Below are 14,571 nucleotides of genomic sequence, written 5' to 3'. Positions count from 1 at the left end.
CTGTAAAGAAAGCTCCGACCAGACGGAGAAGGGCCTACCTCCGAGCACCCAAGAGATTACAGGATGTCCGGAGGCGAGAGGAGGATTCCCTCGGCATGTCCCGAAACCCTATCCACGCTAACGACTAATAAAAATTAACAACCGCGTCCCTCTTGAATTCGTACATGAAAGACGGACCGCCACAAATGAACGATCACGGTTGAATAATAAATAATTATTCTCAGGCCCACCTGTGAACTTCTTCGCGATGAAGAATTGCCTAAACGAATATGTCGGAAACGACTCAATCTTTCGACGTGAAAGAGAAAATTTTTATCACTCTTTCTGATTATTAATTAACCAGCGAATGGTTTCACACACGAGGTACAACGGAACCATCAAACAGTTGCTACCCAGGGGATTAAACTTTATGCTGAAAATGTAGGTCATCCGAACAATACTGCATTGTTCCTTACGCTACCCGTATCAAAATTTATTCTCGTTAAAACAGAGTATGCAAATGTTTGAGAACCAAGTTCAGCAAACATGAAATTTACGTTTTTTTCCCCTGAATAAACGTTTCGAATCGAAGCAGCTCTTGCTAGTCGTACACCACGAGTTCGACTCGAGCGAGCACGAGAAGACGTTCCCTTCCTTCCGATTCTCGCCAAGGGTTCCACGTGGCCGGTCCTTTTAATCGTTCGGCACGATAAACATATCGAAATCATGATGGAGAATCGGTCCGCGTAAAGGACGAGCCGGTGTACTCGTAGCAAGTTTCGTCGGCGGAAAAGAACCTTACCTCTCTGCACGTTTGCCTCCTCCACTTTTAATTTTCAGGCGCGGCTAATTATGATTTACGGCAACATCGACGCAACATCCTGATCGGTACGCGAGATACCGCCCGCAGGATATTCAAATGCGATGAATATTGCTCGCCGCGATAAACGGCGCACGAACAACGACAGACAAGAAAAAGAGAGGGAAACAGAGAGAGAGAGAGAGAAAAAGAGCAAGAGAAGAAAGATGCAAAGGAGTTGACTGGCGGGGAGGCGCGCGTGTAAAGGATACGAGAAAAGGATTCTTAGTAGTCTATTCGGTATGCAAGATGGGCAGTCAGACCTGTACACACCGAGTGTCCCTTCCTCCCTCGAAGGATGTACATATATCCTCGCGTGTGGATTATTTCCACGCGAATCGTTCGCTTATCTTCGATAGCTCAACCGTGCCTAGCGATCGACACTCGAAGCTTTTGCTTGAAAATTTTTCAACAATTCAAGCGCATACGGATCACTTGGAATGTTATTTAAACAGCCCATCGATAGCCAGGATCGTCAGACCTCCGTAGATGAGTAGTTATGATTTGAAACGTTAAAAAATGGGAAAAAACGCCTCGCTTTGTGTTATTAGCCGATGCTATCTCGAGGAAATAAAAGATACTTATTTATAGGCTAGGGAGCTGTTTTATGCGTGTTCTCACATGAATTACATCCGCGTGAAGATCGTAATCTTTCTGTTAGAGCCAAGTAATTTGTCGATAACTTATACCGGGACGAAGAGAATAAACGTTAAACGCGCGATTATATTTAATAACTGTACGTTTTGCGCGCGATTAATAACTATTACCAAGTGTAAACGGGATTCCGCTGGGAATAACGTTAATAAATGGATCGATATCCATTTCATTCGTGCAATTAAAACGCTGCATATTCTTTTTCATCGAGCACACGCTAACTTTCCCCACGCGTGTTTTGCAATCATCCGAATCCGTTATATCTGAACGGGCCAACGCGATTACCGATCGCGATTAGACGATCGACCGGCGCACCTTGGAATGTAAACGAATGCCCGAGTAATTTGTTAGTCAATGAGTTGAACAGACACGAGGTATAATTCAACGGGCCATACGGCGAAATAATTATTCGGTGAGAAAACTGTGTTCCGAGTGAAAGAGGGCGAATCGTTTAGTGCGAGGTGAAAAGGTGAAGTATTAGAAGAAGGTTAATCGAATATTACCTTGTCTGATCGCTTTTTAGTGGGAGTGATAGCGCCGTTAGGTCTGCCTTGAAGATCGGTTTCGCTAGCCATCCGGTTGAAACGTTGCATCCGTTCGCGGAAACTTAATTGCTCGGTTGAGCCCGGATTCACCACGACAGCCTCATCTTCCTGTACGGTTTTTAATATTTCCAATTGCCAATTCTCACAGAACAATTACACACACACAATGACTACGCCTCTAACTACTTATTAAACATGGATGAAAAGAATGCCAGACGTGTGGACACATTGGACGAATAATACAACTAAATGAGAGTGCTTATCTATGGCGATACTTTCATGCTTCTAATCAAAGCGAGATAGCACTACAGTGATGTGTAAGCGTCAGAAGTGTGCGGGTAGCCGAAATTAAGAACACAAATTTTCACGATTCAGGCCCATTTCCACACGAGCCTTCATTTGGAGAACCCTCAAACTCTTATTTAGCATGCTAAGTGATATTAAACGATCAACTAATCGCAAAAATCCAATCGTTTGTGATAGAAGGATATAAGCTTTCAATATGGCATGAAGAACACACTACGTTCACTACTGTACTGATTAAGTGACATTCACTGTAATCGTGAATACCTTTTTACGCACCCAAAACCACAGTACATAACAACAATAGTGCACAATAATGCCCGAATTATCTCTGGTCGCAGTAATTATGCGATAAAGCGGAAACACGTTGTGCCATTTTATCGTGTGCACAACGACAACCGATAAAGTATAGACAAATTCTGAGGATTGTTCAACAAATAAAGAAACGAAATGAAAAGAAAATTCTTATTGAATGATCCTCGTACTACATAGCGTGCGTATACGAGAAAGAAACGTGAAATTTTATCAGGTATTTTTTTTTCTAATTAATATCACCATGATAATTGATTTAGTTTTAATTAATGACAGATCGCCATGTAATGATGACAAGATTTCACGTAGCTTTTTGCTTTTCAATGAATTCAGTAAAAGAAAAACTCACCTTGATAACCGCCTCTGATCCTCCCTTATTCCTGTCCACGTTTTCCTTATTCTCTATCTTGATTTTATCTTGACTTTTACGCCGCGGTGGTACCGGAGGAGATGACGTTGATAATCCAGTCTCCGTACGGTCAACGTCATTCTTTTCCCCATTAATTGCTGCCTCTTCGAGTACGAAATTCGAACACGATTCCTCGGGTTGACTGCTCCCATTGTTCGACGATGGACTTTGGGGTGCAGGAGGTGGTGGACGGTACGGGGGTGGAAGCCGTAGAGGCGAAACAGGGGTGGAAATGTCAGGAGTGGCAATAGGTGATTCGCTTTGCTCCGGAGACGAAAGGTCCAAAGAATTTTGACGGTACTTTTTCTTTAGAACCAAATATTTTTCTCCCTGCACGAAGAATTTTTTTATTTTAATTTAAACACTCGTAAATTAAGAATTTTTCAAATTCATTAATAATTGATTTTATTTTTAAAAGTATAAATTAATGTTAGGTTAGATCAAGAATAACCCCCCGTGGCGCCACTGTCAGGTGTCAATTACCGGTAACTTTAAAACTTTACCAAACGCGTATATGCTATCTAACACTAGATAAGACAAACAGAAGCGAAAAGTAAAAATAAACAATGAGAAACGTTAACTAGATAAGGTTATCGTTTGTAATGTAGCGCGCGAATGATTGAAAAAACTGGCAACGTCGCACGAACGCGCAACAAGTCGCTCCTGTCAAGGTAGGAAGGAAATTGCTACTCGATGACGTACCTCTTCGTTCTTTATAGTAGCCAGGGTGTTTACGTACTCCTTGAACCGATTCCGTGCCTCGACTGTAACGAAAATAATCGCACTGTTCACTGGATATCACGATGCACACTGAATGCCGGGTGTGACGAGTATTAGAACTCCAGTCCCGTGTTTACACATCGAGAATACCGTGTAACATCGGGGTCACACCTTGACGAAACAAGACAGCCACACGACTGTATCTGTCGATGAATTTACAACGTACCTCGTGTCTCGGGATCCGTTAAGAATTTCTTGAAGTGCTTCACCACGTCGTGATTGCGTGCAGTACCACCGTTTTCCAATAAATAATTGCGAATCTCTTCGATAGACAGCTCGCTGGGCGTCGCCATCTTGTCACTGCTGACTGCCGCACTAGCGCTGCGCGCGGCTATCCACCGCTCTGCCGGTAAATACGAATTCTGTTGGAAAATAATATTTGTACATATATACGATCGCGTGTGACTTCCCTAAGGTAAAAAGAAGTGTAAGGGTAAACGCGTCCCATCACATCCCTTATTTGTTCATCTTTTAACAAAAAACCTAAATAATTATTTGTTAAATTATTGCTTTTGGTACGTATGTTTGTTTGAAAAATGCATGTCTGTTACATATTAATAAAGACGCGACGGTATTACAAAGATCCTTTCATCGTGTCATACATCATCAGAACAAGTGAAGGATGACTAATTGCTGCTTCAAAATGCAAATAAAAATTACGTATGCGTGAAAATGCATACACGAATGCAACGTGTAATTTCATTCCTTAATAATGTACTAACGAACTGTAATCATATTGCGTTGCCAAGAAAAAAAAAATTGTTAACATCATTAGTAATGAGTGCAATCGTTACTCCTCATGCATAACGCATAATACCCGTCAATTTAATTGCATTATAATTGTGCAGGACGTGGCGGAATATGTAACGCACGATCCAGCTGTTAACTTGAATCTCACAATGCGCGTAAAAAGCAGCGACCAAGCGAAGAGCGATTTTTCATTTCGCGTTGAACGGCTGTGTATTAACCGCGCGACGATTCAGTTGCATACAATTTCATTCTCCCAGGCAAATATTCGTAAAACCTTTTAGTAATCCGACATGTTATACTCCATCGGGGCAAACATCCGGACGACAAATTCGACGCGCAAACTGATGCGAATAAGGTTTAAGTGCTCTGATTTAACAGTCTGACGGTCGCATATTTTATGCAATCAACGAACCTGATTTTAGGTTATTAACCTTTTAAGAATGAAGCGGTTTGATATGAATAATTGCCAATCCATATGGTCGATAGTTTAGGATACCGTTTAAAACTGCATCCTGATTCAAGATAAGTTAATGAGACTACATGAAATAGTATCGCGTTGAAGAAGATGAAAGAGGATGATATTATCTCGTAGCAAGTTACTTATAGTCTGTTTAAATAATTAACCATTTAACTAGTGCTGATTTAATCGTGATACCTCGATACAGCGTATGTACATGCGAGCCAAAAATGCATTAGCTATTTGCATAATACGTGCAATCATGAACAAGATTATCCACGATAATCGCACGGCTATAATAAGAACAGTTCTTCACAACATTGTTCCGTAATGAAGAAAATGGTCTTACTAATCACCTACGGTGTGTAAAAATATATGCACAAGACGAAGGGAGAAGGTGAAGAAGGGACGAGCGTACATGCGTGCAGCACGCACGCATATACAGAGACAGGAAGCATCGTTGGTGCCTTTATAATTAAACCCTTTTTATCGATGATATTTTAATGAATCGATGAGTAATGATTGAGTTCGACCCGCTCCAAAATTTCAACGGTCAGCACCTTTAACTCGCCAATATTTATAAACGTTATTAATGATTCAATTCGTCGAGACAATTTAAACGAAACTTCCAAACACAATGCGATTAATAATCTCCTGTTAAATATAAGAAGTAACATAACGAAATGCGAGGCCATCAAAGTGTTAAGGGTGTTTTGTAACATCAGTCACGTGGATGGTTACGATCAAAGATCGGGTCGATTAAAATAATTACAACCGTGAAGATACTTGTGTCTCTGAAAGAAAACAAGAAACGAAGAAGAAAAAAAGGGATTTGTTCAAGGTAAATATGAAGCACCTCCCGCGGATCAAGATGATAATCTTTCAAGTACGGTAGCCGCCACGCAGCGTGTTCTTTGATACAATTCTAAGGCCGGTTGGATTGATGCACGAGATTGGCCATGGTATTTCCGCGAACAAAATGTGCACCAAGAGGTCGTCCGGGGGCGAGGTGGTTGTAGCAAGAAGAACGAGCGGCCAGGAACGAGGACAAAGGAATCGCGTCGACGCCCCGTGGCCCCGTAGGTGCATCCACGATATCATCTACCCATGTTCCCCTTTGCGTTATGCTTATGCTCGTGCATACGTAAAAGATGCGCGAGCCTGCAGCCTCTGCAGCCGCTTTATCCGGCCCGGCCGGTGCAAACTGCAAAAGAGTTTGTGTGATCTACCGCCCGGTTTATATGTCGCCGCTGGGATTCCGAGGAGAAACCGCAAGTCTCTCTTTTCCTCCTCCTCTCACGTGGCCGTTTGTTCTCGCGCCATTTTAATTAATTCTTGGACAATGCTACAGAGGAATGCTTTTTTATTGTACACGCGCGTGTATCCGACCGTGTACAGGAATTCATTATACAATGTATGCTTTCCTACAACTTCTTTCCTTTTATTTTTCTACAACTCGAAACGTTATCATTAAAAGATTGAGAATTTTCCTATTTTTCATCTGCAACTCTGGGCCGGTGTATGATATTCTCTGATTACTTTCCGATTAGTTGTCAATTATTTTTAAGTAATTTCACTTCATCATTACCGATCGTTCTCTACTGTCACGATGAGTATCATTTCTATGTTGCGAATTGCAACTAAATTGTTATCAAATCATTTCCGTAATTGATACGTATCGATACAGAGTAGAGTCGCGCATGTCTCGATAAGTCTCGAATCATTCACGGAGCAAAGTATCAATTTCAAAACGTAAGCGTATCGTCGGTATATGAAACCAGGTCTCAGTTCCACCGCAATTCGCCCATAATTGGAGCGTGTGTACTCGGCTCGTATTGTCCCGCGATATATATAAAACATCCCGTATAAAGAGCGTACTTTGGTAGGTTTCTTGCGCGGTTTTTAGTCCCCGTATCTTTGGTGGTCTCGTTAGAAGGACAGTGGGAGGTCCTCGGGGAAAAAGCAGCAATAATACGTAACAAACGCGGCCGCGTTTCTCTAGTCGAACTCGTAATTTCAGTCCCTAAAAACCGTCTCCTCGGAAGAACCAAAAAGAAGACGAAATCCTGCCTCTTCGAACGTAATGTGCATCGAGCACAATCGATGCAGTCATTATAGTATTATATGTACGCGACATTAATCAGCTTCTGAATCGTTTCGAAACAGTTATCCGAGTTAATGTTATACGGGTAGCAAGTCCTTATTCCGTCTTACGGAGGAATAAATATCGCTCGAAGCACGAGAGATACGCGTCGCATGCTAAAACCAACTCTATACAGGGTGTTAAGAAAAAAAGGATGGATCTAAGATTCTAGCTTCAAAATCATTTAGTTTTATTTTTAATTTTTTCATTCTCTGATACAGTCTTATACAGCCTGTATAATACTGTACACGGAGGCTTCCTTCAAATGGCCACACGGGTACACGAACACAGGGCAATGAACATAAAGCGTTTCGTTGAACAGAGTTATGGCCTCTAATGAGTCGAGGGGTTAAAAGCGCGAGTCCTGATCCTCGCGGCAAAAGAAGATAGCTAAAACCCTATCGGACCGTTCAATCTATCCTGACTACCGTTTACCACGGCATCGTTTAAACTGGCCACAGGTGCTCGCCCGTATGCACGCTCGTTTCATGTACCAAAAAGAAAAGAAAAGGAAAAAAGAAAGAATAAGGATTCTGGTATGAGTTGGCCGTATGTTTGGCTTTCTCATAGTAGTTTAACCATCGGATTTTTTAACACTCGATGATCGGCGGTACGAGTTCGCCGGCGGAAAGGCGGTTCAAACTTCAAAGATTCGCGATCGAGGGCTAAGGTCTATACAGGCATTACATATTATCATGGCTGGTATCCAACCGAACCGCGCGTGTCCCCTTTCGTTCACGTCGTAAAGCGGCTTTCCGTGCATACAAAGTCGAGGGCTCGACCAACACTCTGTACGGGGTCGCGTTGTCGTTGGTGGCTAGAAGCCCATGAAAAGAGCAGAGTATACGTTGCTCCGGCTAATAGCTCAACCTTTCCTCCCCCTCCATTTTTTTATTCCTGATACAGGTACTATAAAAATTGAGCGTTATTTGCTTAGACATTTTTCTCGAGACTTCGATGAGTTTATAGTTCCAATGGAATTCGGAGTGGCTCGAATATTCGTTACTAAAATAGCGAGTTTTGTATTTCATATTTCAGTTTGCAACGTTTAAAAATTGGGATACCGAGAGGACAGTAACAGGAAAAGTGCGTTTATCGTCGAGCCGTCGTTTCACGAGAATGTCGCAGCCCGATGCGATCAATCTTTGACGTCGATTCGGCAGCCGGTGCTATTTCAGAGTGTGTCCGCGCGATAATAACGACTGCCAAGTGGCAACTATTAGTAGCGTTTTGTGCCAGGTATGCCAGTCGACGTGGACGAATTAAAACGCGAGCGAGTATTGGGAAAAATAAAAAAAAAAACGGTCCGGTCGAGCGAACATTTAGGTAAAACGGTGGAGGAGGGAGGTCGCGTACGAAAGTATTATCCACGATTCGTGTCGCTGTCAGTAACAATGCATTAACGCATTCATATCGCATTCCAACCCTACGTTCGATTGCCTGTTGACTAGAGTTCTCGCGTTTACTCTCGTCCCTCTTGTACCCACCTCGATACACATGGTTGTGCAAGTGGCATCAACGTAGTACGGCTTGCCAACACGAGAAAAGTATCCGAAACGATCAAACCGTACACAACGAACCATAATATTTACGCTTACAATTATATGAATATGTAGTTTTCATCGTGTATGTACGTAAGTATGTACATACATTGAGACATTGAAGCCACGGCATTAAATTCAATGTCATGACAACGTGACTTCAAGATGCATGACATTTGGTGTCGCGTTAGTAATTTTCACGATTAACCATGATGTGAAAACGTACCTTTTTATTCGCCTCTCCAACGGCAAAAAGTGTGCCAGTAAGTATAGGGGCCTGTTGACGTACCCCGCTAGATGCCATTACGCCCGAGGTGTGACACGCGTTTCCTCGAGCCTCGTGTGCATTTATCGCGTGTCATTCTTCTCAACTATCTTACAATTTGTCACGGCACAACGAACGTCTCGAGAACTCGTGGAAAAAGTTGCAGGCAAGTCGTTGGGCTGCGACAGCGTGTAATAACGCGCCAAGCCAGACCTGTAATTTACCCAATAAAATACCGGTCATGTTTCACGGTTACCGCGCAATATCTTTACATAGTACTCGTAAACATTGTATAACAACGAAAATAAATAGTATCAACATCGAACTCACCTGTTCAATCGATGTCACAAAGTCGTGTCACGAGAAGATGCCAGTCACCGATGTCACTTTCAAACTCTAAAACGCGTCTGCAGTCTGAAGTTGGAAGAAATTAAAATTCACATGTACATAGCGACGCCTTCATCGGTATCCTATCGAGATCTAACTTCACGCATATGCGCGCGCGATAAATTACCGCGCGTGCTGCGCGTCGCCACTTGCAGTGCGTTAGAGAGAAATTCACACGGTTTGCTGTTACATAGTTGAATCGAGTGGTGATAGTGATAGTGTAGAAAGCAATCATTTCTCGAAATCAAAGGTGTCAAGGATAAATATAGAAGAATCCTTACTCAAGAATCTTCATGCGTAGACCAGAACGTGTAAGAAATGATCCTGTTGACACACGTGACCGAGGATGATGAAAGAAGGTGGCCGATGCAAATGGCACGTACTCGTGACAGTTTCGTGCATGGAAGAAGGAACATGGTCGTCGAAGAAAGAGGAACAGTCGAGCACACGAGCACGGGTACCCTTTGTAAGTTCGCGCACGAGGTTCGCGTCGTTCCAGAGAGGACCACCACACCGCCCACGTCGTCGTCGATTATCGGGAGGTATACGTGAAAGGTTAGGGAAGTCCGATCGTAGATAACGATCGTTTATCGGCGCCAAAGCTCTATCGTTTCTTCGTTCTCTTGTCGACAGATAGGTTCAAGGAAATGGAGAATTGCGGTAATTGCGATAACTAAACGCGTATACCTTTGTATCGAACAGAGATCGAACACGGATGGCTGTTAATCGAGGTTAGAGATTTGCGATGCAAATCGATATATCGAACGCTGGCGGCCATGTTGGTTATTGAATAGGAAGACGCGGTTAAGTAAGTGAGTACAAATTTGCAATATACTCTTCATTAAAATATAGTAGTTACATTATTATATATATATTTTTTAAATATGTCATGCCAGGAGTATTTTGTTCGCAAAGAGTTAAGATGTAATCGCAGAATTAGGCGCCAAATGAACAAACCTCCTGACGACTTTATGGACGCGAGTCCAGCTCGTTCGCAACAAAGCTTCGCCTTTCCAAAAGCATGCAACGAGAGCCGAGGCGCAAACGAGCGACGGAAAAACAGCAGGTACGATGGAATACAAGTGAAATCGCAATAATTACCGGATCACAGATCCTGCAATACGGTAGTCGGTAGGCGGTATGGCCTACCAACAGGCGCATACAGGTATACGCAAGCTCTTTGTCGGACGGAGGTGGAGTACGGGTTATATTGGCGCCACCTCCTGCACGGTTAAGCGAGCGACTAGGGCAGACTTACGCCTTACGCTTCTCTCTCTCTGTACCCCACCCTTTCTGTCTCTCTCTTTCTCTCCCTTTCTCTGAACAACCTCTTTGTCTCTTCCCGGTTCTCCCCTTCGGGCACCTCTCGCTTCCACGTTCTGCGTTGCTCCGTTCCGCTGGTCTCTCCTCTCTCGCTCATTCTCTCTCTCTCTCTTTCTCTCTCCCGTTCTCCCCTCTGCCCTCTCGTCCCTCTCCGCTGATGCTGCAACTCCGGCTCGGCTAACCCAACCTAACCCGCGGGCGAACTTCATTCCACGCCGACTGACCACCACCGACGGCCGTCGTCGTCCTCGACGCCGTCGTCGTCGTCATAGAACGCGGGTCACGCGACACGCCGTGTCCGACGGTTAACCTGTGTTTGTGCGTCTCCGGGTGTTGTTTTTTTCCGCGCCTCTTCGTGTACTAGCTCGATTTCTCGAGTGACAGGGATCCGTACCCTTTGACAACCCAAACAAAGTGACTAAGTGCATCGAGACAGTTTTTGTTTCACTGTTTCTTTTTCTTTTTCAATCCAAATAGAGTACGCCTCGATACGCATTGAAATCGAAGAACGAGGCAACCAGATTGCGAGAAGCAGACTCATTCCGATCGACGACGTCCCGCCAAGAGGATTCGGTGTCCCGTTTATCCTGAAGACGTTCCACGAGGAAGAAGAGGAGGGGACGATCATGGACATATCGGAAGATTGCTGGGAGCACGTGGGACTGCTCCAAGAGGTCTCCGGCACGGAACCACCCCCGCCACAACTCGCTCCTGACTTCCTAATTCAGCAACAGGAGGTGAGTAAGCGAATTTCTTTTTCTTTCCCTTTTACGTTAGCGAGACCGACTCGTTTCGTCGTTCGAACGGAAAAAAGCGCGGGAGACGCGTTCTAGTTTTTACACGGAACAACGTGCTTGCTTTGAAGCTGAAAGAGATCACGTGTTGGTAGCATCCAACAACGATGATCTTTTCAACAAATTTATTTCGTTGTATAATCATACCGGGCGATTTGTATTTTCATGCAATTTGTTTGTGCACGTGTGTGCTTTGTTTGAAATAATCCACTGGGCCACAGGTGGATTACATTGCGTTGCAATAATAATGTTACCCCGGATTTATTTTTAACGCTTAAACGTTTACGCATATTGGGAGAATCTCTGGTAGTTTTTAATTGGCTTAAATGGTTTGATTTAATTTGATGAAATGAAAATATTAATTTTCTCATCAATGAAACAATTTTTTACGTATTGAAATTTTAACAATACCATTGCAAAACAAAACGTACATTTTACAACAAAATTATTGTTGTAACATCCAGTAGAAGGGTTGATCGAGTAGGATATAATTTGAACCGTATGAAAGTCCCTGTAACAACGTCAAGTTGTCGTTCTAAGATTTGAAGTTTGTTCGACGATTCACGGTAATTTTCGGTAAAAGAAGGAAACGTCGCGTGATAGGTGTTTCGTGTTTTCATACCAACTCTTTGCTTCCCTGAAATCGTCGTGTTTCCAAGTGGAAGGCACGACAACGATCGTGCAAAAACTGCTCGAGCAGAAGTTCTCGATTCGAAACGAGAACAAGCAGCTGTCCCTCCGTCTCAATTTCCGTTGTTTGCTTAACCAGAACAACCTGCAATGATCCTATGATCAATGCTCCCTATCGATCATTCGATCGAATTCGAACGGACAGAATTTAGATATCATTAAGTTGTTGGTTAGTTCTTTAGAGGGGGATGAAAGAAACGGAAGACGAGGGAGCCCGTTTCGTTTCAATTTCGGAGGTCCAAGCTCTCGCTTGGGAACGGCATGGATCGGTCCATAGGGCGTTGGTTACGGTGCCCTGTAATCATACCGGAAATTATAGGCATTTAGCCGGGCATGAATGAGCGGATAGGAAAGTTTAACAAGATATCGGTTGCATCGCTGCGTCAGAGGCGCGTGCAGCTCGCTCCCTCTTCGACTTCTTCGACTTCTTCGACTTATTCTCCTCCCTTCTGCCCCGACGCCAATTTCTACAGGCACCTGCACCTGCGACGCCCCGATCGAGGCCCAGATTCACCTTCGATACATATATATATACTCCTTTTCGCTGTATCCTTTCCATACGTGTGCAGCATGCCCGTGTACCTGCACACGCGTAAATTCTGGGACACCAAAGTATCGGCGGTTAATTCGTCTCGGACGATGGTAATAACTGCCACAACATAAGTTGCAATCAGCTGTCCATTTGTATGGGTGTGTACATTATACGCACACGTTCGTCTCTGAATTATTATGATAAACGATTATACGTATACAGGGTGTACCATAATATATTGATCCAACCTACATATGTAGATAATGGAAAAGGTACATACGAAGGTTTTTTCCTATCTGGTCCTGTTTCTGAGTTTAATTTTATTGATAAAGCGTGTGATTTCTAAATAAATAGATTTTCTGCTTTCATTTGTAATATAAGGGAAGATTATCCCATAGCTTTGAAGGACCGTGTACAGATAGGTTAATTGCTTCGACTGGATCGTATAGGAACGGTGTTGCTGCCGGCATTATTATTATTATTAAATTGCTTCCTAAGTGCACGCGTAGCATTATAAACAAGCGATCGAGCGTGGTCGCGAGACTGATCGAGGCCAGTCCGAGGTTCGCTCCGGGCGATTTTAATACACTTTGAAAATTAAAACATTAAAAGAGGCTGGTGTAGTCGAACGGCGACGCCGTAGTTGATTTCGCCTTCTAAAATTGCACGGAACGCGAGGTTGCACAAGCGATCGCATTACGGTGTAAATTGCGAACGGGATGGCTGGCCGGAGCTGGGGTCGCAAATAAACGTCCGGTTCGGTCGATCGACGAACCGACCAGGGGCCAAGTAAATAACGGGTCCAATTAAAACGTCGCCACGTATTTCTTTAATTTAACCAGAGACAAATACGTATGCGTCCCGCGCTATCGTCCCAGCTGCACGCTGAAAAATGTTCTCGCGCCGAAATACGCCTGCGTTCCCGATCGAATCCGCACCTGCGTCGAAATAGTTGGGCTGAAAAAGGCCGCATCGCGTCTCCTCTCGAGACGCTAAGCTCACGTATGAGTTTCCCACGGCGGGCCAGGATGGGCCCGTGTGGGAATATCGAGGCTTATTACTCGCGCATAGGTAACACGTTCGATCGTCGATCGCTCGTCGATATTCGTATTCCTTCCTCGTCTGTGCGTTTTTCCCTCGTTTCTCTCTTTTTCTCGTCCCTCGTTTCTTCGCTCATTTTTTTTTTTTCTCTCCTGTCATTCTCCTCTCGTGTCTCTCGTGAATTTCTTTATTCCTCTTTCGCACCTGTCTCTCACCTTTGTTGTTGAATATTATTTAAAGTAGGGTTGGGAATTCGTAGCAAGTGTCGGTCGTCGTTGATGAGGCTATTAGATGGTTAAAGTTTCGTTCACACCGATAACCGGAGATGGAAAGGAGAAAAAGCCGAAGAGGCTCGGTGCTCAGGGCACGTACACGCTTCGTGAGAGAACTCGACCGATTCGTACGATAACGACGGCGTACAGACTGCTTCCGAATTGCTGTTTTCGCTCGGACACCGAGCGAGCATCGTCGTGAAAATGAAATGAGAAGCGGAACGAGGCTGGCTGCCGTGCGACTCGCGAAGCACGTCCGTGGAATTCCACGCGATTCCCAAGACAGATTGCGACAACTTCGACTTCTGATCTCCGATGCAAAACGCTTCACGCGGTGAAGAGCGATCGTGTGTAATTCAGCTACACACTTGCTCCAAGTTGAGCGTTCTTAGAATGCAAGACGAATAAGCCAGCTAGTGTTCATTGGGAAAATTCGATAGGATAATCAGACGTACGAGGTGTCCATTGACGGCCAATAAATTTATACGAGGTCGTTTGGAATCTCAGTTAAAACACATAAGAAAAGCATTATACA

At 43.9% G+C, this 14,571-nt stretch overlaps 4 protein-coding genes across 12 annotated transcripts in view; 2 read left to right on the top strand and 2 right to left on the bottom strand.

Moving 5' to 3' along the window:
• The window catches only part of LOC117606896 (sosondowah), an 82,373-nt gene extending 72,896 nt beyond the window's left edge, over positions 1-9,477 (bottom strand). For 2 of the 4 annotated variants that reach the window (XM_076690246.1, XM_076690247.1), the window contains exons 1-6: positions 9,328-9,476; positions 8,959-9,210; positions 4,008-4,203; positions 3,764-3,825; positions 3,002-3,391; positions 1,996-2,145 (exon numbers count right to left, since the gene is read on the bottom strand). In XM_076690246.1, the coding sequence (XP_076546361.1) occupies positions 1,996-2,145; positions 3,002-3,391; positions 3,764-3,825; positions 4,008-4,203; positions 8,959-9,036 (876 nt within the window). In that variant the 5' untranslated portion in view covers positions 9,037-9,210; positions 9,328-9,476. Of the gene's footprint in view, positions 1-1,995; positions 2,146-3,001; positions 3,392-3,763; positions 3,826-4,007; positions 4,204-8,958; positions 9,211-9,327 lie in introns of all 4 variants that reach the window. The other 2 variants (XM_076690248.1, XM_076690249.1) reach the window with 1 other exon arrangement.
• Positions 1-14,571, bottom strand: part of LOC143305243 (uncharacterized) — a 141,141-nt gene that overhangs the window by 83,940 nt on the left and 42,630 nt on the right. The gene's annotated exons all lie outside the window — the stretch shown is intronic.
• On the top strand, positions 9,565-10,619 carry LOC117604682 (uncharacterized). Its single transcript, XM_076690242.1, is given in 4 exon segments — positions 9,565-9,882; positions 9,884-9,939; positions 10,319-10,450; positions 10,496-10,619. Coding segments are annotated over 4 exon segments (492 nt in total). The 5' UTR covers positions 9,565-9,702.
• The window catches only part of LOC117606876 (homeobox protein araucan), a 60,954-nt gene continuing 56,185 nt past the window's right edge, over positions 9,803-14,571 (top strand). For 3 of the 4 annotated variants that reach the window (XR_004582088.2, XR_004582089.2, XM_034329878.2), the window contains exons 1-4: positions 9,803-9,939; positions 10,018-10,196; positions 10,281-10,450; positions 11,185-11,444. Coding sequence is in view for 2 of the 4 variants with exons in the window: in XM_034329878.2 (XP_034185769.1) it covers positions 11,334-11,444 (111 nt within the window). In the remaining 2 variants the exon portion in view is untranslated. The remainder of the gene's footprint in view (positions 9,940-10,017; positions 10,197-10,280; positions 10,451-11,184; positions 11,445-14,571) is intronic. The other variant, XM_034329886.2, reaches the window with a different exon arrangement.

This window comes from Osmia lignaria, chromosome 9 (assembly GCF_051020975.1).
Source record: "Osmia lignaria lignaria isolate PbOS001 chromosome 9, iyOsmLign1, whole genome shotgun sequence".
In the NCBI taxonomy this organism is placed as follows: domain Eukaryota; kingdom Metazoa; phylum Arthropoda; class Insecta; order Hymenoptera; family Megachilidae; genus Osmia; species Osmia lignaria.
Note: the sequence above shows the minus strand (reverse complement) of the source record. Positions and strands in the feature narration are given on the sequence as shown.